The sequence below is a fragment of the Pinus tabuliformis genome, chromosome X (assembly GCF_031772625.1).
Source record: "Pinus tabuliformis cultivar Carrire ecotype Pingquan chromosome X, CPIR1, whole genome shotgun sequence".
NCBI classification, from domain to species: Eukaryota; Viridiplantae; Streptophyta; class Pinopsida; order Pinales; family Pinaceae; genus Pinus; species Pinus tabuliformis.
Window position 1 is genome coordinate 17,448,783 of NC_142308.1, and position 27,155 is coordinate 17,475,937.

At 39.6% G+C, this 27,155-nt stretch overlaps 1 protein-coding gene across 1 annotated transcript; it reads left to right on the forward strand.

Annotated features, from left to right (window-relative positions):
- The first annotated feature begins 19,945 nt into the window (after window positions 1-19,945).
- LOC149138102 (uncharacterized) lies at window positions 19,946-26,769 on the forward strand. Its single transcript, XM_089450250.1, has 3 exons — window positions 19,946-20,191; window positions 20,282-20,414; window positions 24,983-26,769. The coding sequence occupies exons 1-3, from the start codon at window positions 19,946-19,948 to the stop codon at window positions 26,767-26,769; spliced, it is 2,166 nt and encodes a 721-aa protein (XP_089306376.1).
- Window positions 26,770-27,155: the final 386 nt, after the last annotated feature.

Sequence of the window (27,155 nt, forward strand, 5' to 3'; positions counted from 1 at the left end):
AATTTCATCTACCCCATTTCTGATAGCCAGTGGGTCTCTCCATTAGTGATAGTCCCTAAGAAATATGGGAGATGGCATATTTGCATTGACTATCGAGAATTAAACAAAGCCACTCTCAAGGATTACTTTCCCCTTCCTTTCATCGATCAGGTGCTAGATACCCTTGCCGGTAAAAAGTACTTTTCATTTTTAGATGGCTTCAATGGGTATAACCAAATCTAGATCACACCTTCAGATAAAGACAAAACCAGCTTTACATTCCCTTGGGGTACATTTTCCTACCAAGTGCTTCCTTTCGGGTTGTGTAATGCACCCGCTACCTTTCAAAGGGTTGTTGTTGTTGGGAAAAGTATCCAATACGGAATGACCCTATCCCACTCTAAGGGTGATAGTACCTCAGCAACAACTGAATGCAAAGCTATTCAAGATTACTTCTTTATGAGATGTAAGAGAGAGGAGAAAGAGATCCACTAACCGTTGTCTTCCGCTAATGATTGATCCAATCTTTCCTCTTTGCTGCTTGCTCCCAGCTCCTTACTCTTTCACTGACCCAGCTACACCAAGATCCTGCAAAATAACAAGAGGGAGAAACTACAAGAAGCATACATTCATAATTGATTCAAGGATTAGAATAAATCAAATATACAAGTATCAATACGCCATTGAGACACATGCATATAAAAGAACCTCAAATGCTTTATTAATGGAAGAAGTAAAGTTCTGAGAGTGTTACAACCATAAGAGGCCCAATCCAGCAACACCTCCCAGTAGAAAGAAATCTCCTCTTCACCTCCTTCAAGCAAATCACCCAATAGTTCTATACTCAAACCAACAGCACTTCCTTACATTCACAAGATTCCAGCCTCCCTAGACCTCATGAGAGAGCTCTATATATAGGAGTTTTGGAGAAAGGATGAGTCAGCTTGAGGCTGGCATGAAGCTGACTAGTGTCCTCTCCCACTTCAGTTATTATTCAGTTCTTGAGTCCACTTGGAGGTTCTTGCTTCCACTTGGAGATCTAGATCCTCTTACTCATCACAAGGCGAATTCCCTGATCCAAGTGTCATTTTGGAAGCTTCCTGGGCATTTGACACATTGAAGAATGACTGTGCCACTTGGCCAATCTCGCCCAGCGCAGGTAGCCTTCATTGCTTTTGACATTCAGCGCAGGTACAGAGTGGAGCAGTTGACATTCAGCGCAGATGCTCAGTGGAGCAGTTGACATGATCCAGAATTAGCTTGATTTTGAGTGTTTTCAGGTGGAGAACTGATATTCAGTGCTGTGGTTTGCTGACCTTGTTCCTCTAGGGGTAGGAACAACATGTTTAGGGACTTTGGATCCCTTAGATTATTGACATTTCATGCTTCATGCTGTAAGGCACAAAAATGTCTATAACAGTTGCCCCCTAAAGTATGAGGTCGTTTATCGGGTGAAATGCTTTATCAGGAGGATCCGAAGTTCATTCAATCGCTGAGAGGTGACCTGTAATAAATATAATACAATACATTATTTTTCATTCTGCTTTCATGATCTAGCTAAGGCGGGCATTCCCATGCTCAGCTTTATAAATTCATTTTGGTACATAGAACAGACGATCGTCTGATGGTAGACTGATAATTCTCTGCTGAAATTATCATCCTTTGAGTAGGATGATCATCTGATGCAATGATGTACATATCAAATTTCTTTATATTTCCTGAATATATATCGCAGCCCGGATGGATGAAACTAGATCCGGGGTCTTGAAACTCGTTCGATCTTCACTCTAAGTACAAGTCGATCCATGTGAGAATTGCGCTGAAGTCGAACATGGAAAGACATCGCTTGATTACCGGTCAATAATGTAAACCGTTAACAAGCGCGAGAGGAATCATTGATAATGATAATGATCCTCAAGGTACTGCAGTACAATTCACGTGGTGTGAATAAAGGACTTGGCGTCGAACACCACACAAAATCTTCTGGTCGAAGGTCATTGATGTATACCTGTCGCCGGAAGTGAGAAACTTGCCATTGAGGCATGCAAGCTTCAAAGTACTGGGGGGTTTCTTCCTAAATCAACTTCTTGGATAATGAGTTGAAGTCGACAAGAAGCGATCTGTCAAAGGAGGGCCTTAATGAATCCCACATCAGTGACACGGAACGAAGCTAATGATTTTAGTGGAGGTGAAAACAATCTGTGATATATGATTCAGGGTGGCGATCATGGGTGGATGAAGGATAATGTATGGCAGTGGATGAGACACGGTTGACTCTTTCTGAACAACATCTCTTGAACATATAACGACACTGATGTGATGGATCGGTAGCATTACCCCAAATGTGGATGGTTTGGCGAGGACCATGGTGATGAGACCGGTGAATGAAACAACCCAACCCGATGTGATACGGAGGACAAAGTGTCATGTTCAAGAGCGACTTGCTACCATTAAAGCTTTGAGGTTCTCCCAATTTTTCCCCAGTCATTTCTGACCAGTACCTCTTTATTTTTGTCAAGCTTGAGGAGGATAACATATGCTTGTTCTATAACCTGCCCTTCGGGCAAGCCCATCGCTATGTTTTAACGAGCCTAGCGATAGGGAAACTCGTTCTCGTCTAAAGACAAGTTTGTCTCTATTTAATCATTTTAACGAGTCTAACGACAAGGAAAACTCGGTCCCTTTCATTTTTAGAGAGTCTGAAAAGGTATAGAAAGTTAACTCCAAAATTCCTTTTTTGTCATCTAATCCCTTAAGTCCGAAAAAGTATAAAACAATACAGAAGGGATGAGTTTTCGATAATTTTAACGAGCCGAATAAAACAAGCGCTCGACTTTTTTGTGTAATAATCCCTCAGTTCCAAAAAGATTAAAATCTAGAGGAGGGATAGCTCTTCCGGTCACTTTAACGAGCTGGAAGGCCAAAACTCGGCAAACTTTTCATATTTTACGAGTCAGGAGAAAAGAGCTCAAAGAAGACTCGTCTTTTGAGGAACGAGTGATAAACAGGGATAGCAGCAGATTCCAGGTACAGTTTGGAATTTTCCAATCACGGCAGTGTCACAAGGATGGCTAGGTGAAATCACTCTTCGCAGCTGTTCCTCAAAATGGGTAAACAATCATATGGGGGTGAATGATCGGCCAAATGGAATGGAGGTGGCAGGTGCAAACACGACCAAGGCTTTTTATGGCTAATAAATTTACGATCACAATGGTTATTTACCGAGATAGGTTCATTTTTTAATGAGCTTAAACTCTGGAGGAAACTCTTGCTCACGCTTTTCTATTTTTTAACGAGCATAAATTCCACGGTAAAACTGCTCGATCTTATGTTTATTTTTTAACGAGCATGAACTATGTGCTAAAACTGCTCGGATCTCGCTTTTCTATTTTTTAACGAGTATAAATTCCGCGGTAAAACTGCTCGATTATATGGTCAAATTTTGATTTTTTACCATTACTAGCTTTTCTCTTTTCAGGTATAGTACTGTATTTTCAATTGCTGTAACAAACTTTGTTAGAAATGAATGATATTTGCATGAAAATGAGATTATAACCCTAATATTTCACTTTGAACTACGTAAAAAGCCATTAAAAGGTGTTTTTACCTCTCATTTACCATTTCATTTGCATTTGGTTTGTTGGAGCTCTGGAGGTGCCTCTTCCCCCTTGATTTTCACCAGCTGATTCCGGGAGATTCTGCAGACGATTTTCGGCGTCGTCTGGACCAGGTAGGAGCTAAACCCTAGCTCTTTCTTTTCATGGTTTCATTTCTCTGTTTTAGGCCCATTTCCCAATATTTCTGAGCCCCAGGGGTTTTGCAAAATCGCCCTAGTTTCAACGCAGGTTCCCCTTTTGAAACCTGCGCTAAAGGTCAAGCTGCCTTAAGGCAGCCTGACCCTCAGCGCAAGTGGGAGACTCTCTGCCTGCGCTGGGCTCAAAAACTGAGTTTTTAAGGTCATTTTTGATGATTTTTCCGCCAGTTTTTCATCAAAATCAGGAACTTACTCCTTCTCTTGTTTGCTTTGCAGGGAACTTTGAACAAAATGTCCCTTACATGGCGAGAACGAGAACATGAAGAGGAGGACATGATTGCCCTTCATGACCCAGTCACGGTGAACGCGCTGCGGAACTGTGGCCTGCTGAAGTTCTTCCGTATCTCTAGCATGAGAGCACATATTTCTTTGCTGCAGTACATGCTTGATGCTTGGGATCCTGTTAACCAAGTGTTCCAGATTAGGGGAAAGGCCATCCCCTTGACCATAGAGGACATGTACTTCTTGACTGGACTGTCAAGACGAGGTGCCCCCATTTCCTTGTCAGGTACGGCCCGGGGGACTGATTCCACCAGAGATTATGTCCGCCAGTATTGCAGGGAAGGTTCTCAGCCGAGCAGAGACGGCAAGATTGTTATCCGTGAGATTACTGATCGGGTTCTCAGGTCCATTCTATTCACTATTGGTAGGATGGCCGGCAGTGCAGCTCTACATGTTGCCAACAGGTCTTATATGCAGCACGCCTTGGAGTGTCTCCAACCGAAAGTATTCAACTGGTGTGATGCAGTACTTGTTCAGATGAAAAGTCAATTGACCAAGGTAAAGGACGGGAAGCTGAAGAACTTTGGATTTGGTTCTATTCTGACTGCCTTCGCCTTGGAGAAAATCCCACTGATGCAGCCTCAGTACATCATACTCGACTTGCCTTCTCCGACCGAGCCACGCATGCAGAGGTGGGTCGACCACATGTCTAGGCATGCTGGTCAACCTCAGATTACTTTTACTGAGGCCTTCTTTAGGTGGTTCGAGCGCTAGGAGATGGCGTTTTCCGAGTATCCATATGTGGGTATGGATTTCCGAGGTGATCCGGATTTGGTGCTACCGGATGGCGAACAGTGGGGCGCCATTGGTAAACTCCTTGACCATATTACTGTTTACTGTTATTATTTATAATGTTGCTGTGCTTTATTCTATCAAGACTTTTAATTGTACTCTTGGGTGCATGCAGATATTGGTCCTGTTCGTCCAGCAGTTCGTCCGAGATCGCCAGTCGCTGCCCCGGCAGCGGAGCCTGCTAGGAGAGTTGTTATTCGCGACCTTGACGATAGACCCTTACAGTTGTGCAGGAGCAGGTTGAGAGCCTTACTCGTGGTCTTCCGGATGTACAGATTGACGAGTTACCTTTAGAGCTGCAGCGGCATACTATTGGTGTGCCTAGACGATGGACTCGTCTCTTGCGCATGATTGCACAGGCCGTGACGTACTATCATGAGCACCACTAGGCTAGGGTGCCCCCTAGCATCTTTTTGAGTTTTAGTTCATATGACCAATTTTGTCTTGGTTACAAAACATTATGTATGAACTTATATAAACAGCTTATATGTATTTTGATTTTCGAGTTTTATTCTGGTTGATTTATGTGATCCATATGTACAATCTTTAATGATGTGTCCTTTTTATAAATGTTGCAAATGTCTATCTAACACATAGTTTGCTAATGAGTCAGTTAATGTATTTAAGTTTCTTGAAATATGTTGATATTGAATTGAATCAAATCGTCTTTCCAAGATCTTAACCCTTAGGAACATGCGATAAATAGCTGGATTGCGAACAGAATATATACCATTGAGTTGTAGTATTACGAGCTATGAGTCTAGCCTGACAATTAGTCGGCGTATGCCATGTGTGATGGCATTAGAGAGTAGTTCTATCAACGCGCTATACTCAGCGATGTTATTTGTTGATTGCCCAATACATACACCTCTGAAACTTACTAACTCGCCGCTTGGATCAAAAATGGCCCAGGCTGCGGAGGATAGGTTCCGCGAACTACGACTCGCTCCGTCAGCATATCCAACACATGTCTCCAAAAGGTTCGACATCTGCAATAAATGAAAAGGTGGATCACTCGACCATAACAAATACTTTAGCGAAAACAAAATACAACAAAAGCATGCAGGTTATTGTTTAAGCATAGTAACGCTTGAGGTACAACCCATTACGGGGCTGCGCCAGTGGAATTCCGTCGTAATCCATTAACTCGTAGGCTCCTTTTGCTAACACCCTTTTAACAATATAGGGGCCCATCCATAAGGACTTGAATTTATCTGCTCCCAATTTATCGGATTCTTGGTCATAAAGCAAGACCAAATCACCTTCTGAGAAGACACGGGGTTTGACATTTTTGTCGAACTGAGCCTTGACTCGTTTCTTATGGGCCTCGTTAGCCAAAGCGGCGTCACGACGGGTTTCATCCAACTGGATTAATTCCAAGAAACGAGCCTCTTCCTCTGAAGTTCCAGGGAGGAGATCGATTGCGAGTTTAAGCGACGAAATTTTGCACTAGATTGGCAAGACTGCTTCCAGGCCATACACCAGTTGAAAAGGTGTGAACCCGGTTGCGTTCTTTACTGAGGTTCGGTAAGCCCACAAGGCTGAGTACAGGATTAGGTGCCACCTTCTTTTATGAACTCCGATCATCCTTTGCAACATACACTTCAGGACCTTGTTGATTGCTTCAACTTGTCCGTTGGCTTGCGGATAATACGGGGTAGAGCTGTCGTGAGATAGCCCTAGCTTGGCAGCTAATTCGACCATCATGTGATTGCGAAAATGTGACCCATGATCTGTCACTATAGCCTATGGTATGCCGAACCTGGCGACTACATGATTGAAAAAGAAAAGGGCAGCTGTTTCACCAGTGTTATCCAATGTAGGCATCGCCTTGGCCCATTTGGTAAAATAGTCAATAGCGACTATAATATACCCATGCCCCCCGGTCGAGGTGGGGTTACATTGCATGAAATCGACGCCCCACTTGGCGAAGGGCCCAACAGCAACTATCGGCTGTAAAGGTGCGGGTGGTCGTCTGGTTTTGCTATCAAAAATTTGACAAGCATGGCAACTTCTGACTGCGGTTATGCAATCTTTGAACATGGTTGGCCAGAAGTATCCTGCTCGTAAGATTCTTTGTGTTGTTGCATATCCAGACTGATGCCCCCCACATGTGCCTGAATGACATTCATTCAGGGCTTTTTCGGCCTCCTCATGGGTAAGGCACCTCCTCAGAACTGTATCGACACCACGGCGGTAAAGTGTATCACCGACGATCATGTAGTCTTTTGCTTGGTATCGTATACGTTTTTGTTCGGAGCGAGAGGTGTTAGGCCTGAACTTCTGGGTTTGGAGATAAACTATGATATCTCCATACCACTCATCACTTACAGATATCAGAAACAAACTTTCGTCCACGATTGACTCTTCCGATGTTTCATCGTTGGACGACGATGGGAGATCACACAATAATTCTGCGAAAACTAGAGCTTTCTTTGATTTGGATTTCACAAATTCCAGATCAAACTCTTGAAGGATCGCTATCCATTTTGAATATTTGCCTCCCAGCAACTGTCGCGACAGTATATAAGTCATGGGGTTGCAATCTGACAAGATGGTAGTTTTCCGAAAGAGGACATAATGTCGAAACCTTTGAATCGCTTGAACAACTGCAAGCGCTAGTTTTTCAACATAAGAATATTTACTTTCTGTATCATTTAAGTTTTTACTTAAATAATAGATAGGATGTTCAATTCCATCGACTTCTTGAACTAAAACCATTGCAATGGTCCTATCCGCTGCAGCCAGATACAGGTTAAAATCTCTTTGATAGTCCGGGGCGTACATTAATGATGCTTTTACTAGACAATCTTTCAGAGCATCAAAGGAAGCTTGCGCCACCTGGTCCCAGACAAAAGGTACATCCTTTTTCAAAAGACGAGTATAACCCTTAGCAAGTTCTGCATAATTTGGAATGAACCTCCTCAGAAAGTTTGCTTTCCCTTAGAGTTTCTGAATCTGAAGCAAATTTGAAGGTGGAGGCAAATTAATGATTGCCTGAACCTTGCAGGGGTCGAGACGAATCCCATCCTTAGAGACTACAAAACCAAGTAAACAACCAGAACCGACGCAAAACACACATTTGTGCGGATTGAGTCTTATCTTGTAGTGTTGGCAACGTAGAAATATCGCTCTTAAATGCTGCGGATGATCAGTCCGCTTTCGCGAATGAGCCGGAAGATCGTCGAGATAAGGTTGAACAATGTTCTTGATGTCATGGAAGGCATAATTCATCGCCCTCTGAAACGTCGCCCCTGCGTTCTTTAAACCAAAGGGTAATTTTCGATAAGCGAACGTGCCCCATGGACAAATAAATGCAGTCTTTGACTGGTCCTGTGGGCGGATATTTATTTGATTATACCCGGAAAATCCATCCATAAATGAAAAGATTTCACATCCGGCGCATTCATCAATTATCTGGTCGATGAAGGGTGTAGGGTAGTTGTCCTTCGGACAAGCTTGGTTTACATCCCTATAATCAACACACACTCTAATCGTCCCTTGTTTCTTCATAACAGGGACAATATTCGATACCCAATCGGTTAGAGGAACCGGGTAGATGAATCCAGCATGGAGGAGTTTTTCAACTTCCGCCTTAATGGCAGCGGCTTTCTTGGGGTGTACCTGTCGAAGCCGTTGTCTTACTGGTTTGACATCAGGATACATTTTAATTTCATGTTCAACAATACTCGAGTCAATGCTTGGCATTTCATCATATGACCAAGCAAAGACATCTCTAAATTCGCGAAAAAGAGCGTTATATATTTCCAGTTCTGAAGGGGAACAACCTTTGCCGACATAAATATTCTCTACAACATCTGTTTTAGTCGAGATATTTATGGCTATAGTCTCTTCAATATTGGATAGGTTTCGCTCGGAATCCACCGTGTTTACAGTATTTGTTAGGAATTCAAAAACTGAAGGGTGATAAAGGTCACTTTGAGTATCTTCTTCGTATTCCGAAAGAAGGGAACGATGGTGGTGATCATTCCATGGTGCCCCCTCAATCATCATTGATTGTAAGATTCCTTTGTCAGTCCCATGTACTTTCGACCAAGGATCTAATGGGGTTCCATATTCTCTAGACCTATCTACCCAAACGCTTGACGAGCGTTGATTTGGGTTTGCCTCCCATGCTTGAAACATTGATTGCTACAATATTTCTAAAGGGCTTGGGGGCAAAACCATTGAATGATCCATGTTGAACTTCGTGGAAGATATCATGTTGCAGGTTGCTACAAACGGTATATTTCCCATATTAATAGGGGGTGGTAGCGCGAAAGTTCCCATCAATGTGGGGTCTTTTAGTAATCCTACTCCGATATCTTGAATTGAATGGTTGCTCTCATGGATCATGGGAATGCTTCCTGTAACTTGTGAACCATTAGGGAGGAAATTCTGTTGGTCGACGATCATAATCCCTCCTTCAAACGGGAATGCGATCTTCCTAAAATAAGTCGACACGATAGCTGCCATGGCATAAATCCATGGTCTACCCAGTAGGATGTTATAGTCAAGATTTCCATCAATGACCTCAACATCAATTTCTACTGTTTTTCCTCCCAGTTCAACTTTCAAGTTATTAAGGATACCGTAAGGGGTATAAGTCCTTTCATCGAAAGCTTTTAATGTCGTCGATGATCGCGACAAGGTTGGAGATCCCAAAGTTTTCCAGCAGCTCATCGACATAATACATGTCGATGCCCCCTCATCAATAATTGTTCTGTGAACAGTTTTGTTGAGGGCTTTCACTTGAATAAGGAAAGCTAGCTGAGCTGGTAACTGAGGATCATATCCCTTGTGATCAAAGGATACAAGATTGGAATCCTTGGGATCAACCCCACCAATTGCCGATAACAACGCCTGCCTTTGGGTTGGACAATTTTGTAGCACTTCAAGAGTCGACATAGCGGATGGCGATTGGGCCAAATCTTCCACTATATTATAATGCTGCGCCGCTCTGGCACGAGGATTAAATGTCGACTTGTGTACTACACCCTTTGGCGGTTTTATTGTTAATTCAGGGATGGTGGGTGTTACAACTTCTGTCGAAGTTGTTGTCGAACTACTTGGTTGATCTTTACCTTTTTCGTTCGACAGCTGAGGATTCCCATAATCTTTGTTCCTTGTCGAAATCAAAGCATCATTCTGCTGTTTTGAAACCGACAACATAAGGACTTGCGACGGGGAAGCATTTCCACTATCAACCAGATTTTGACCTGGGTTGGGAAATGGATCAGTTAACACAGCTGAGGTTTGGGAACTTTTAAAGAACCTCTTTAACTCAGCTTTGAATGGGCAATTCTTTGTGCCATGATCCTTATCATCACATATTAGACATGGATAATTTTGTTTTCCTTTGCCAGGAGGGTTTGAAGAATTTTTTCCAGGGGATGACTCACCCTGTTTCTTCTTCTTCCCTTTGTTTTGCTTCTTCTTGCTTCCTGGTTGATTGGTTTCTTTGCCTTTATCTTCCGATACGGCATTTACTTCCAAAGCAAGAATTTCTTCTTTTGCATTTTGATCCGAATTCTTACGGGCTTTCTTTGACGAAGCCTTTATCGATTTCGTGTTTGCCATGCCAATCACGCCATCACCGGCATGAGAGTCACTATTTGATTTAGGAGGGGGAGGAATTGAAAACTCTGGTCTAGGGGCGTCAGGTATTTTGTCATAGAGTGTGCCGGACTGAGTATAAACTAAGTCCAAATATTGCGCACGAGCAACGACTTGCTCCTCTGTTACGACTCCCCCCTTGGCCACATCTTCCGTAATAGCTGGAAGTAACGACTTTATAAACCATTCAGCTAATAGCTGATCGGGAACATATGTTTTCACCATCCTACGACGACGATGCCACTCATGTATATGATCAGATATATGGGTAGCAGTTGTCTGTTTGAAGTTGGTTAATATTTCTGTTCCCGTTTCATACCTTATCGGTAATTGAAAATGGGTTAAGAAAGTCGTGGCTAGGGAACTAAAATTGTCGAAAGAGGCTCTTGGCAATTCAATATACCATTTAGCCGCTGGACCTGTCAATGTCCTCTGAAAGAGGCGAAGCCTTATCGAATCGTCGTTTAGGGTGTTCGACGAACACCACAGATGAAAAGTCATCACGTGATTCGACGGGTCCTCACCTGGATTTCCATTGAATTTAGGAATGTCAGACAGAAGTTTGTGAGGAATCGCTGGCCACCAAGGGGCATAAGCAATCGGATCGTTTGTTAAACGGTGTAAATTGGGTAACTCTAAAGTCGCCACGAATGGTAACTGTTGATTCAGGTTAGGCGAAGCGTAACCAGGGTACGATGGAATCGCTTGAGCAGTGGGTCTTTGCATACCAGCATAATGTAATTGATGTTGGTATGACTGATACGGTTGGTGGACTTGACCACTGTAAAGTGGTTGGTTTTGACCGTTTTGTATATACGGTTGTCCACTGTTCGCAAAGATCTGCTGCTCAGAACCTTGGTACACTTGCTGGAATTGCGGTTGTTGGTATTGTACAAGCCATGGTTGTGACGCCATGTTTTGTTGTGCTATGCTAACCGTTGGACCAAGGTGTGGGGTAATTGTACCCGTTTGGACCTGTGTCGCCCCACCAGTTGGCGATTGTGGTTGTGACCCATGATCAAGTGGCTGTTGCATTACAACCTGAGAAATCTGAGGTTGACATGCAACAGGTATCGCTTGAACTTGTGACACTGTTACAATAGCCGGTGTGGTTGGGATGTTCGTCACAGGTACACACTGTTGCATAGAATATACAACCCTTGGTTGTTGAGGTAGCATAGGTACCCAACTACTTGATGCAATTCCAGTATAACCTGAATATTGTTGAGAACTGCCATATGGATATCCTCTTGGAGGAGGTAATGAAAGGGCATACTGCCCCCCATATGGTAGTAATCCGGAACTCAGAGGGATTGTTAGTCCTTAAGGACTGGATGGCCCAAATTGACCTCCATGAGGATCAATCTGTCGAGCTTCAACATAAGAGTTGCCGGGCATTACTCCGGATGAACAAACTGGAACAGACCATACTGTCGAAATAGTCCCTTGGTGGACTCCTTCTAGCTGTTGTGAGCTAGTTGGGACAGCTGGTATGTCGGCAAACATCGTCGGAGTGACGGCAGGGGCTTCTGCTGTCGCTGTGTCATTTGACACAGTCCTAGATGATGACGGTTGTTCAGACATTTTAAGTCTATCCAATAGATTGCCTAGCGATTCTACAGGAACTTCCACTTGTGGTGGATTAACTTTTGATGAAGGAAATAGAGTGACCCCGACTCCAAAATGAGTTGGAGTACTTGCTTGCGGATCCTCTGCAATTTCCTCTATCGCAATCAAACCCGGTGGAAGAGGAAGACCATCAGGTCCGTAAAATATTTCTGGTGCCGAAGAAGTGGTTGTTTCGACAGCGACAGTTGTTTGAGGAACAAAACTCTCTGGACCGGTTACAGATGGAACAGGTTCAGTTACACAAGTATTTGCCCCCAGACTAGGATCAGTATTACTGTCCTTCTGTGGCTGTTGAACTTCTTCTATAGAGGCAGGGTTTCCAGAAATGTTAGGAGTAACCGGAACCTCAGATGCAGTTGGAACACTTGTTCTAACTTTTATAGGAGATTTTGAACCGGTTAAACGAGTTCGCTTTGTCCGTACTGTTTTCGATTCCGGAGACAAAGACGGTTGACTCGTAAGTCTCCGCGAACGACGGGGTTTCAATTGACTTTCTTCCACGATTGCGGATTACTCGATCAACCAAAATATTAAAAGGGGAAATTTGTGTTTCCGAATTGAATGAATTTTATTAGACGCTTTTAGACACAACTTGCTTTTTCACTTTTTAAGAGTTGAGAAAAAGCTAAAGATGACTCTAGTCTCCTTCGATGTATTAACGAGCCCGAAGTGACAAATGCTCAGTTGGACTTTTTCAGTTATAGATTTTGAAAAAGGCCAAAAGAAACTACTCTGGAGATCTAGGCAGAGGGTGTGCCAAACCTTTCGCAAAACCACAGAATACGTTTTACGGTACGGGTGGTCGATCTTCGTGAATGCTGTGTTCACTGCATTGCGATCAGTAGGGCGGCCGACACGGCTTCCTAAGGATAAAAGATATATGCCTATAGGGGTCTCCCAATATATACGCGACGGTACGTGGGAGCACAAGTCCGTATTAGTGCCACCGACTCTCAGGAGGAATCACCCACCTTCGTCGAGATCGACAGTCACTATGTTTAACGACGCCGGAACACGTCTCTAGCTTAGACCTCTATGTGTTTGCGTTATGTTTCAAAGCGTTGTTAGGTTCATTCAATATATTTTAAGTTGATCTTTTTAAAGTTTGCCTTTCAAGGTTCACCACGAGATGTTTTGATACAAATTCCTAAATGTAGTCTAAGATGAGAAGCAAGCTTTTTCAATCTTTTCGACTTATGAAAATCTTAACTACTGAGGGAAAAGAGAGACAAAATCTTTTCACACAGATCAAAGAGCACTCACTAATGCACTTTTTCCCTAAATCAACATACAAACTTATATGCAAAATGCAAAATGCAGGTATTTCTTTTCTCTTTCTTAATGTTTGTGCGATACAAAAGAAAGTTGTTGTATAACTTCGAATTCAATTTCAAGTGAAAGAAAACAAGCTTGTCCAAAATCAAAAGACACCTTAAGATTTACTTGTTTCGACACTAGAAATATATAAATTCAAACCATATGACGAAAGCAAAAGCTCAATCAGCTATGAACAGCAAACAAACTAACTCTTAAGATCAAAACGACACTTAATCACAGGTCTAGATCTAAGAGGCCACAACAAAACTATTTCACTTTCGTTATGGGAAACTGTAAATGATACAAGAAATACACAAAGAACAAACACAGTTTCTTTATACAACCGAAGCGAAATAGTGGCAAGGAAAGTTGGTTTCAGATAGGTATATTGACTGGTAACAGGCAGCAAAACAAGAGTGAAAACAGGGCAAGAAACAGCAGGAAACCCCAGTAGCTCTAGGCAAAACTGGTCCAGCACAGGTAGTACACAGGCAGTTTGACCTTCAGCGCAGGTAGCCCCTTCGGGAACTGCGCTGAAATGCAGACAGCCTTCACACAGCCTGCCCTGAAGAACGAAACTTTCGTTTCTCTTGGTTTCCGGGTCACAGATTGCTCAAAAATTCACAGTTTTTGGCCAAATCAGAAGCTATCAGTCAAGGACACACTAAGGGATGAAAAGGAGGATGAAAAGATATCACTAAGAGCTATTTAGAGTCCTTGTGGATCAGCTCTTCAAATCATAAACATGCCCAGAAACTAAGCTAGAGTAGCTGCCCTCTACTTTGCATTTGAAAGATTCAAATGCAATTCGATTCGGTATTCCCTGTGTTTATGAAATGAATAGCAAAAACACAAACAACCAACAAGATACGATCCCCAGTGGAGTCGCCAATTTGTTGTTGGGAAAAGTGTCCAATACGGAATGACCCTATCCCACTCTAAGGGTGATAGTACCTCAGCAACAACTGAATGCAAAGCTATTCAAGATTACTTCTTTATGAGATGTAAGAGAGAGGAGAAAGAGATCCACTAACCGTTGTCTTCCGCTAATGATTGATCCAATCTTCCCTCTTTGTTGCTTGCTCCCAGCTCCTTACTCTTTCACTGACCCAGCTACACCAAGATCCTGCAAAATAACAAGAGGGAGAAACTACAAGAAGCATACATTCATAATTGATTCAAGGATTAGAATAAATCAAATATACAAGTATCAATACGCCATTGAGACACATGCATATAGAAGAACCTCAAATGCTTTATTAATGGAAGAAGTAAAGTTCTGAGAGTGTTACAACCATAAGAGGCCCAATCCAGCAACACCTCCCAGCAGAAAGAAATCTCCTCTTCACCTCCTTCAAGCAAATCACCCAATATTTCTATACTCAAACCAACAGCACTTCCTTACATTCACAAGATTCCAGCCTCCCTAGACCTCATGAGAGAGCTCTATATATAGGAGTTTTGGAGAAAGGATGAGTCAGCTTGAGGCTGGCATGAAGCTGACTAGTGTCCTCTCCCACTTCAGTTATTATTCAGTTCTTGAGTCCACTTGGAGGTTCTTGCTTCCACTTGGAGATCTAGATCCTCTTACTCATCACAAGGCGAATTCCCTGATCCAAGTGTCATTTTGGAAGCTTCCTGGGCATTTGACACATTGAAGAATGACTGTGCCACTTGGCCAATCTCACCCAGCGCAGGTAGCCTTCATTGCTTTTTACATTCAGCGCAGGTACAGAGTGGGGCAGTTGACATTCAGCGCAGATGCTCAGAGGAGCAGTTGACATGATCCAGAATTAGCTTGTTTTTGAGTGTTTTCAGGTGGAGAACTGATATTCAGTGCTGTGGTTTGCTGACCTTGTTCCTCTAGGGGTAGGAACAACATGTTTAGGGACTTTGGATCCCTTAGATTATTGACATTTCATGCTTCATGCTGTAAGGCACAAAAATGTCTATAACAGTTGTGCTGGCTATTTTTGTTGATCTTGAATGTGTTGAGATTTATATGGATGAATTTTCTGTGTTTGGTAACTCATTTGCTGAAGCTCTTAAAAATTTAGAAAAAGTGCTTTTATGTTGCCAAGAGGCCCATCTTGCTTTGAGTGATAAAAAATGTAGATTAATGTGCAAAGCAGGAGTGGTTCTTGGTAATTTTATTTCTAACAAAGGTATTGAGGTAGACCCTGCAAAAATTGAAGTTATTATTCATCTGCCTACACCCAAAATTGAAAGGGAAGTGAGAGGTTTCCTGAGACATGCTGGTTATTACCGGAGATTCATTGAAAACTTTTCCAAAATTGCTACCCCCCTTTTTCGATTACTAGCTAAGGATAGTGAATTCACTTGGTCCATGGCTTGCCAACAGTGATTTGAAACATTGAAGGAAAGATTAGTACAGGCACCAGTTTTGAGAGGACCAAACTGGTCCCTGCCATTTCATATTTCCTCCGATGCTTCAGACACTGCTATTGGTGTAGCCTTAGGACAAGAAGAGAATAAATAGTCTTATGCTATTTACTACATTAGTAAAAATTTGTCACTTGCTGAATTTAACTATACATTGACTGAGAAAGAATTTTTAGCTGTTATTTTTTCTATTAAAAAATTTAGACATATTATTACAAGATATGAAGTTTATGTGCCTACTGATCATTCTGCTATAATATATTTAATGAATAAACCCTTAACTAGTAGTAGAGTGACTAGGTGGTTACTTTTATTACTAGAATTCAATGTTACAATTGTTGATAGGCCAGGAAAGTCTAATGTTGTAGCTGATTATCTTTCCAGATTAAACAATCTTGGCGAAGCAATTCCTGTTGATGATGATTTCCCTGACGAACATCTTTTTGCTATGTCAGCAAAATCTCCATGGTTTGCTGACATAGCCAACTATTTAGTCACCGGAAAGACACCACCTCACTTATCTGCTCATGAAAAGCGGAATATTATTCAGAAAAGTGCTTCATATCCTTGGATATAGGGAAACCTCTTTTACATTGGACCAAATTTTGTTATTCGTAGATGTGTAAGAGAGGAAGAGATGTTTGATATTTAAAATCTGCCCATGATGAACCTTGCAGTGGCCACTTTGCTGACAAACAAACTGCATATAAAATTTTACGCACTAGCTATTTTTGGCTTTGTTTGTTTAAGGATTCCAAACAATATGTTAGGCATTGTGATAGTTGTCAACGAATGGGTCAGCCTGTTCAAGCCAATGAAATGCCTTTATGTCCTCAAGTCATGATTGAGCCCTTTGAAAAATGGGCTATTGATTTTGTAGGACCCATAAATCCCACATCTTTAAATAAAAAGCATATATTGGTTTATACGGATTTTGTTACTAAATGGGTAGAGGCTAAAGATGTTTCTTTTGCCACTGAAAAGGTTGTTGTTGATTTTTTGTTTAATGAAATTTTTACTAGATTTGGTGTTCCTAGATAAATTGTTTCTGACAATGGACCACAATTTGTTTCTAACTTGGTACAGGAAGTCATGAATCAATATAACATTCGGCACAAGAAATCTACACTGTACCACCCACAAGCAAATGGCCAGGTGGAATCCATAAATAAGGTGATCGAATCCATCCTCACCAAAACAGTAAACATGCATAGGAAGGATTGGGCTAGTTGGTTGCCTGAAGCCATAGGGGCTTATCGGACCACTTGGAGGAACAACACGTGGCATACAACATATGAGCTGGTGTATGGAAAACAAGTCCTTTTGCCGCTTGAATTTTAGATAAAGACTTTCAGGACTGCAGTTCAGTTGGGTCTAAATCTCTTGGAAGCACAACAGCAGCGTCTATTGCAGCTAAACGAATTGGATGAATTTCATAGGGATGCTGCTCAGCAAAATATTTTGGTGCAGCAACAACGCAAGAAGTGTCATGACAAGTTTATCAAGAAAAAATAGTTCCAACCAGGTGACTAGGTACTTCTCTACGATTCTAGATTTAAATATTTTAAAGGGAAGTTCCATACTCGTTCGATGAGACTGTATGAGGTGATTCAAGTCTTCAACAATGGGATTGTAGAAGTCAAAACCATCAATGGGAAAGATCCTGCTTCCCTTGTGAATGGAAAGAGGCTTAAGGTATATTTTGAACCCATCACAAAGGAAGAATTCATGCAGCAAGTGCAACAACAGTCTGAACTTCAATTGGTAGGTGGCTATGCCAGCCTATTGTGATCTGATTTCTTCTCCCTTGAAATGAAATTTAAGGAAAAAAAAAAAACAAAACAAAATTATATAAATAATTAAAAAGAAAATAAAAATACAAATTCTTGTGATTGTGAAAATCATTTCTACTGACATGATTGCAGAAGGATCAACCTGAAAACCAGCTTGCTGGCAGGAAAATCAGTTCTAATAAAATGGGAATGTTGTTTGACCTTTAGATGTGTTAATTGTCGCCAAGAAGAAGTAGGTTTAAGTACAGGAACCAAGCTCTTATCCAAGTTTGGGATAGCGGGCACGTAATTTTTATTTCAAGCAACACTCAATTCCCGCTGCATTTATTTTATGGATCATCACTATGCAGGTAGATATCAGGGGAAATTCTGCCTTTCTTCTATTCCCATTTTTGAAAAATAAATTCCCTTATTTTCTTCTTTTTATCCCAAAAAGTTTACCATTCCTTTCTTCAAATAAATTTCCCTATTCGATTTTGCATTTCTCTCTTTTCCCTTGAATTTTTTTTTCTACAAAATCCCTCTTCGATTTATCCCTCTTGGTGGTTTCGCTCTTGAATTCCCTATCGTAATTTCCTTCCCATTCTAAAAATTTACCCTTTGCCCACTTCTTTTTTCCTCATGGATTGATTGCAGGATCTGATGTGAACCTACAAATTAGATCGAAAGGAATATGTTAACACCAAGGAATGGCGAATAAAATCTCCTTTGTATATTCAACAAATATTTTTTTTTATCTTGTTTATGAATTGTATTCTATCAGAAACCTTGTTTGGCTCCTACTATGCTACAAATATACTTGGTGCAGGAATGTGTGTTCAAAGTGCAAGAAGATTTGGTGCATGCATGGGTAGTGCAAGCATGTCTGAAGTGCAAGCACGCTCGGTGCAAGCATGGTTGGTGCAGGCACATTCAAGTACAGGCACGATTTAGTGCAGGAATCCTCACTGCTGAGTGTGCCCAATTGAAAAATGCATGTTCTGGTGCAGGAATACCTGGTGCAGAAGAAATGCGTATTGAAGCTTATATTTTGTTTCATGAACCTTTGTACAAGCATAACAACTGTGCCACTAGCAGATAATGACATTCAATTTATATTATGATTAATTATTTGTTTCATCATTTACTAGATTAGGGAGAAAACATTTAAGTGCAAGGATATTTTAGGTTATAAAATCTTATCTTTTCAATAAGTACTAAATTATGTTTTATGTGAAATCATGGAGTAATTGCAGAGTGGTACGATTCTCTTGGAATTTCATACTTACCTTCCCTTGAAAAACTCATCACCTGTTAATAATAGCCTCACCCCATGTTCGACCTTGCATGACTGTTATGTGAAATTATTGTCTAAACTACCGCCTCTCCCAATCATTATAGCCTGCCTGTACTGACACCAATTTACATTCGCATTCGTGTAATTTTAATGATGAAGCATGACCCTTTGGGAAATGGTTGATATAACGGTGGGCGTGTAGCTCAATCATCATTTAAGTTCTTTTTTCTATGATATAATTTTGAAACAAATTGTGGGTGAATTTGAACAGACATGGCACTTGTAAGGATCGAGCCATGATCCATAGAGATGGAACATACAACTGAGTACAGGAATAGTCTTGCAATGTTGTAGGAATCCGGGTTCCTCCCATTCCTGTAGAAGTTCGATGGGTTATACTCAACTATGGCAATACCATTTGCCCGGACCTTCAATGGGAGCCGAGACAAGGTCAGTTCATTAGAATTTTCAGTAACAAAAGAGTCAATATCTCAGGCCACAAGGTTGTCAGCAGTAGGGGATAAATGGTTCAATACGGAGAAGCTAGAAAAGAAACTTTGGCGTCGGTTCATGGTCAACCCAAAGCAGAAGGTAGACTGGAAGAACGACCTCTAGCGGAATGCCATGATAGGGAAGTGGAAGGATCAACTATATGTGTTGCGGAAGTTCCTTACTTGCGAGGGTTGCTATTTACTAACTTTCCTCTACCACATATGCCTACTCTTGCACTTTGAGTCCGGTAAGCTCATAAATTTCCCATATTATTTTCTCAAAAGTTTAGAAAAGATGGCGAAGGGGGTTTAGAAAGGAAAATCCAATCAGGCTGCATGCAAATTATATCACCACGGGCTGATCACAATATTAGTTAAGAAGGAACTGGAAGCTAGAAGTGTGACTTGGGAGGAATTCTTGGAGGAGTTTCGAGGGCGGAGTGTAGAGAAGTTGACTCAAAATAAAAGTGTAGAGAAGTCGACTCAAAATAAGAGTGTAGAAGAATTGAAGTCGGCTCAGAAGAGGAATGTAGGAAAAAATGAGAAATTAGAAATGGTGACCCCTCATCCTATAGAAATCAGGAGGTCGGCCAGGCGAAGAACTGCCTCCTCAAGCATGGGTCAGGTTCAATCCACCTCTCCGATACCGTTGGATGACTTGCCACCTGCTTCACTAGGTAAAGATAATCTTTCAATTCTTGTAGAGGTAGAAGCCCACACAGTGCTTGATGGTGACTTTGTGGAGAAGGAAGACGACACACCCTTTTCGGTCCTCCTTGGCAGAATGAAGAAAATAAAGGTAATGTCGAGTACAAGTAAGGACTCAACAAAGTGTCAGCTGGATGACAGGGCACAGGGTGGTGAAACCCACAACAATTTTGAATAACAGGGCAGTGAAACCCTTGACATGATGAATGAGCAGAGTACTGAAACCCTTGATGCGATGAATGAGCAGGGTGCTAAAACCCCCAACAATTTTGAAGAGCATGGTACTGAAACCCTTGATGTGATGAATGAGAAGGGTACTGAAACCTTGATGTGATGAATGAGAATGGTGTTGAAACCCTCAACGGTTTCGAAGAGCAGGGTACTGAAACCCCTAGTGAGATAGATGAGCAGGGTACTGAAACCCTTAATAACTCTGAGGAGTAGGGTACTGAAACCCCTAATAACTCTAAGGAGCAGGGTACTAAAACCCCTGATAAGGTAAAAATGCAGGGCACTGAGACCCTTAGTAACATTGATATTCTGGGTAATGAAACTCTTAATGATATTACAATGCAGGAATTGAAAGGTTGCCAGGATAACTTCGACCTTGATAATGATGGCACATGTCTAGAGTCGACTGCTGAAAAGTCGGCACTCGCGAATTGAGAATGGAGAACTCCACCCTCTGTTTACACAGTGATATAGAAGAACTCAAGCAACATGTTTATGGCTTATAGGTGTTAAACCGAGCCATTAAAGAGCAACGTACAGAGCGAAAACGAGCAAACACAAAGTTGGCAGGGGAGGTGAAGGAAGAGAAGCGACAAGTTAAAATATGGAAGTCTCGGGCTTCAAAGTGTTATGAACGTCTTAAGAAGGTGACCAAGAAAATTAAAAAGGATCGAAGCAGGAAGGCAAAGATAATGAAGGCAGGGATCAATATACAAGTTCAGAATTAAAGGGAGGCCCTTCTGTTTTAGGTTTTTTTACAACAGGTAAAGGTTGTGTGTGGACGCTGTTGACTCTTCAAAATGTCATTCATTTCCATTACACTTTCACTATTATGTCCATTATATCACCTCCATTTCACTACTATGTCACCACATTCATCCCACTTTCATTATCATTGGGCCACATTTATGCTTTTCCAATCTTTATTAATTCTAAGCCTTTTAAGTGAATTTGTGGTTAAAAATTACAAAATAATGTGCATATGCTTATACCTAACAAGTGGGTTGAGATTGTTGACATGTGTAGGTTAAAAGGAGGCTTCTAGAAGACCCTTATGTGGCACTCTAAGGCCAAATTCAAATTTTAGTGGAAAGAATCATGGGATCATGAGAATATGTGTCACATCTCCTAATTATATTGTAATTCTAAGAAGACATTTGTCTTATCAGTTCCTATTTTGATTAGGACTCTAGAGGTAGAGGGAGAGATTCATGGACTCTCATTAATGAGATGGCTTCTCATCTTTTTGTATAAATAGGAGATCTCTCTCCTTCAGTAGCTAGCTTGACTTGGCTTTTAGTTATTTAGCTTGGAGTTTGTAGTTCTTCCTTGATGGCTTTGGAAAGCTTTGGAGAGCTTTGTTGTACTTTGTAATTTTGAAGAATTTGAATAAAGCTCTGATATTCTCAACATGGAAGCAGATGTGAAGTAGATGTCATGGAGCATATTAGAATGTAAGGTAGAGTAGATTTCATTTTGTAACTTTGCTTTGATTTTATTATGTCATTTGATTGCTTTCAAGTTTGATAGTTTTGATTTTCCATTCATGCAATTTTAATTCATGTAAGTGTGTTCAACCGGTTGATTGTAGATTAGTTTTTCTTTACATGTTTTTGCATCAAATAGTGACATGAGATTTGCCTCTCTGCTGACCTTATTTTTTTTTAGCTTTTCAATTTCATTTATGCTTTGATTTCAGTCTTGTTCATTTGCTTTGTTAAGTTAGTTTAGAAATCAACTCACTCATGTCATTAACGATTACCTCCGAAAGCCATAGCGAGACTAATTGGCGAGGGATCGAAATATGAATGTTGTGATTTGATTTTAGTTTACTTTTCTGCAATTAGATATTGGATTGCTCATTTCATTGACGGTTACCTCCGAAAGCCATAGCGAGACTAATGGTGAGGGATTGAAGTATGAGTGTGTAATTTGATATTAGTTTTACTTTTCTGCGAATAGATATCAGATTGCTCAAGTTTTTTATGATTACCTTCGAAATCCATAGCGAGACTAATGGCGAAGGGTAAGAATATGAGTTGATGTAATTTGATTTTAAGTTTACTTTTCTGCAAATAGATATCAGATTGCTCAAGTTGTTTATGATTACCTCCGAAAGCCATAGCGAGACTAATGGTGAGGGGTCAGAATATGAGTTGATGTAATTTGATTTTAAGTTTACTTTTCTGCAAATAGATATCAGATTGCTCAAGTTGTTTATGATTACCTCTGAAAGCCATAGTGAGACTAATGGTGAGGGGTCAGAATATGAGTTGATGTAATTTGATTTTAGCTTTACTTTACTTGCAATTTTTGGATTTCTGAGTGCAGTAGCTTAATTCATTTCTCTTGTATTTAGACAGCAGCAGGGATAGTGATTTCATGATCAGTATTTCATCTTTTGCTTGATTAAAGTAGCTGCATACTTACACTTTTGTTTAAGTACTAATTCCATCAATAACATGTTTTAAGATCTTTTGAAGTGCTAAGTTTTGGAAGTTACCATTAGGGACATAGACCTTGTCTTGAAATCTACTTCCATATTTGACCTTTAAAAGTATTCTTAAGACCCTAGAATAGGATTTCCATTTGCATTAGATACTTTAGGAGATCAACAAGAACAAAACCCCAAAACAAAATAAAATCTATAAAATAACGAAGTAAGAAAAATGTTAACTAAGCACATATAATGCACCACACTTCATCAGTTTACGATACCCGGATTGATAATTTATGTAGAGCAATTTAAGACATTAAATTGACTAAACATTTTGGCGCCGTTGCCGGGGAAGTGTAATTAGGAGACCTTATTTCTTACATCTAAAAAATTAATAATTCTTGAGTATGCTCTCCTCCTGCACTTTGTGTGATCTAGAGAATTAGAAAAATAATTGTTGTGTAAAAAAAAGAAAAAAAAAGGGAGACAAAATAAACTTCATCATTTCAATTGATTCAATAATAATAAAAATAAAAAAATAAAAATAAATAAAAATAAAAATAAAAATGAAACCCAACTACTTTGATAGGTTCAAATTGTCCAAAATTTACTGGTTATGGTTTGTAGTGGTCCTCAAAACTTTGTATCCTGTTTTAATAAGGTTTTGCAACTTAGTTGCGGAATGTGGCCTAATTCCGCAACTAGTTGAGAATTCCGCAGCTGATTTCAAGGTTTAGCAGGTTACAAGCGTCCAATGAAGAAACCGACCACATGGGCATCTCCAGAATTGTCCCGACATGGATCCTATCCTAGTCACCCAGCTCAGATCGATGAAAAACCAGCCTAAGACCTCAGTCAAAGTCCTGTTTTTAGCATATTTTCTTTGAAGTCTTTTGCTGCCTGAAATTGAAAATCATTAATCTTTAAAGAGTTTAGACTTCTGTGATCCATACTTGATTGTTAGAGATTTCAGCAAAATCACATAGAGAATCATTTGTCGACGCGTTTCGAACCAACTAGTGTGGTTCATCGTCAGGACAAGTTGAGAAACAAATCTGAGCGATCCGTTAAATAGAGTATGCAGGTCCTTCAACGGCTATATAAACGGCTATATGAACAGGCAACGGTTAAAAAGTCCTTTAACGGTTAAAATATATAAAAATAAATATATATATATATATATATAAATATATATTTATTATTTTTATTATTTTAGTTATTATTATTATTATTTTTTAATTAATTAATTAATTAATGTATTATATTAACCTCAAGTTAATATTACTATATTAATTTTAAATTAACATTTTTGAATATTATTATCAATAATAGATTAGGGTAATTTATATTTTATTTTTATATTCTATTATTATTATTATTATTAATTTTCATTTATTTATTATTTTTATTTATTTATTTTTATTTATTTATTTTATTATTATTATTATTTTTTTATTTTTATTATTATTTTTTATTTTTATTTTTATTTTATATTTTTATTTATTTATTTATTTATTTTCTTCTTCTTCTCTCTCTTTTTTTTTTTTTTTTTTTTTTAAATATATATATATATATATATATATATTTTATTTATTTATTTATTTAAGAGTGAGATCCATATTGAGATTGATTACTTTAATAATAACGATAACAATTGTAATGATTATAATATTATGGTAGATTATAATAACATTAATGATAATTATATCAATAATAATAATATTAGGTACGTTAATAATAATAATAATAATAATATTTATAATAATAATAATATTATGTATCACTTTAATAATAATAATAAACGGTATGATATAGGACAGAGTCAGAATAACGATAACATTAATAATAGGGGAGGAAATAATGATATTAACGATAATAATAAAAATAATATTTACGATAATAATAATAAGGTGTATGATAATAATAGGGAAGGAAATAATGATATTAATGATACTATTAATATTGATGAAAATAATAATAATAAGGTGTTCGATATAAAACAGAATTTTAATAATGATAATAATAATATAAGACGAAATCATAATATTAATAATAACATTAATATCGTTAAAAATTATAATAATAATAATAACCTTGATCCGGGGAGTAATTCTCACCCTCTACCCCCCAACAATAAGGTGATCAATCTCTCTAGCTTTTCCTTTCCCCCATCTGTCTTTAGTCTCTTAAGTAAGGGTCTTAATTTTGCCTTAGCTCCGAAGAAAATTCTAGTTGAAGACATCATCTGCAGTGTGGAATTTGGTATTAAGAGCCTTCCAGATAAAATTAAGGACACGATTAGGCAAGATTGTGCCGTGGCCCTTAGGAAGGCAAAACCGCCCCGTAGTAATATCAACAAAGCTGAGTTTGAGGCTCTGAAAACCTTAAACCAAAATCACAATATTGTTGTCCTAAAAGCCGACAAAGGTGGGGCAGCAGTCATCCTTAACAAGGATGATTACCAATCCAAGATGTTGGATCATCTTAACAATAGTGGAAGTTACAAAAAGCTGTCCAAGAATCCTTTAAAGAAGGTTTCAAAAGCAGTTGCTCTTGCTACCAAGTCCTGTAATTTTACTGATTCTTTTTCCCAGAGGCTCATAGAAAGCAACCCCATCACCCCTAGGATCTATGGCCTTCCAAAGATCCACAAAGAAGGGGTTCCCTTAAGACCTATTGTCAATACCATCGGTGGTCCTACTTACCTTCTTGCAAAATTCCTTGCCTTAAAGCTTAGACCATTGGTTGGCTGCACAGAGTCCTTTGTAAAAGACTCTGTGTCGTTTGTTGATGATCTTAAGAAGGTGAAGCTTGACCCCGATGATATTCTAGTTAGTTTTGACATAGTCTCCTTTTATACTTGTATTCCCATCAATGAGGCCATGGAAGTTATCAATAGGCTCACTGACCCTGATACCGCTCGGTTAGTTGAGTTATGTCTTACTTCCACCTTTTTTAGCTTCGAAGGAGAGTTCTATGAGCAAACTTGTGGGGTGGCCATGGGCTCCCCCCTATCCCCAGTCGTCGCAAATCTTTTTATGGAAGATTTCGAGTCCAGAGCTTTGTCCTCAGCCCGTCTCTTGCCAAAGCTTTGGAAGAGGTTTGTAGATGACACTGGTGTCGTTTGGTCTCATGGTCATGATGAGTTGGATCTCTTCTTCCGTCATCTCAATGAACAATCCTCCGCCATTAAGTTCACTATGGAAAAGGAAGTCAACAGTTGCCTTCCCTTCCTGGATGTTCTCATCTCAAAGAATATTGATGGTTCCTTCTCCCACCAAGTCTTTCGAAAAAAGACTCACACCGACCAATATCTCCATGCCAGCTCTCATCATTTCCCTGCTCAGAAGTTAGGCGTTCTCAACACGCTGGCTACTCGTGCATTAAGAATTTCTGATGAGAAAAACTTAGCGAAGGAGAAGGCTCATCTCCTGGATGTCTTCGTTAAAAATGGTTACAGTAGACACCTAGGTCAAAAAGCCTTCCTCAAGGCCCGGAAGGAGCCCTCTATCCAAAAAGATCCTAAAGACCGGATCCTTGGGGTACACCTCCCCTACATCCAAGGAACCACTGATAGGATCGCCAGGATTCTTAAGAGGCATAATATCCCCTCGACCTTTAGACCTCTTAACACCATCCGTAGCTCGCTGAGATCTGTTAAAGATCTTGTTGACCCTAAAGACATGAAAGGGGTCTATGTCATTCCCTGTTCTTGCGGGGCCCCATACATTGGTGAAACTAATCGCTCAATTAATCAAAGGATCAGTGAGCATGCAGCAGACTTGAGGCATGGTAGGGCAAAGTCCTCAGCCTTGGCTGAGCATGCTGAGAAAACTAAACATCAAGTCTGTATCGAAGAGGCTCAAGTTATCGCAAGAGTGGCACAATTTCACCATCGAAAATTGAGGGAAGCCCTTGAGATCGAGAAAAGACCTTTGAATCTCAATAGGGATGACGGCTGGAAGATTAGTAGGTGTTGGATCCCAGCCCTTTTACCTTAGCCTCTTCTTCGCCTGACCCCTCTCTGTTTGTTTAGCTGGTCATTGTTTTCTCTTGATATCATTGGTTTAGTAATAGTAATTTCACCCTTTTAATTATTCACCCTAGACCTAGATTATTAATAATTAACTAATTGCAATTTTATTCATTTCACTCATATATTAAAAAAAAAAAATAATAAAAATAAATAAATAAATAAAATAATAATAATAATAATAATAATAATAAAAATATAAAATAAAAATAAATAAATAAATAAAAATAACAATAAAAATATATATAAAAAAAAGAAAAGAGAGAAGAAGAAGAAAATAAATAAATAAATAAAATAAATAAAATAAAAATAAAAATAAAAATAAAAAAATAATAATAAAATAAATAATAATAA

Excerpts from the sequence above, each read along its gene's own strand:
- LOC149138102 (XM_089450250.1), top strand. The coding sequence starts at position 19,946 with ATGGTGACCCCTCATCCTATAGAAATCAGGAGGTCGGCCAGGCGAAGA. Across the intron at positions 20,192-20,281 it reads GCAGAATGAAGAAAATAAAG|GGCAGTGAAACCCTTGACAT; the intron begins GTAATGTCGAGT and ends TTTGAATAACAG. Across the intron at positions 20,415-24,982 it reads TGATGTGATGAATGAGAAGG|CTCCGAAGAAAATTCTAGTT; the intron begins GTACTGAAACCT and ends ATTTTGCCTTAG.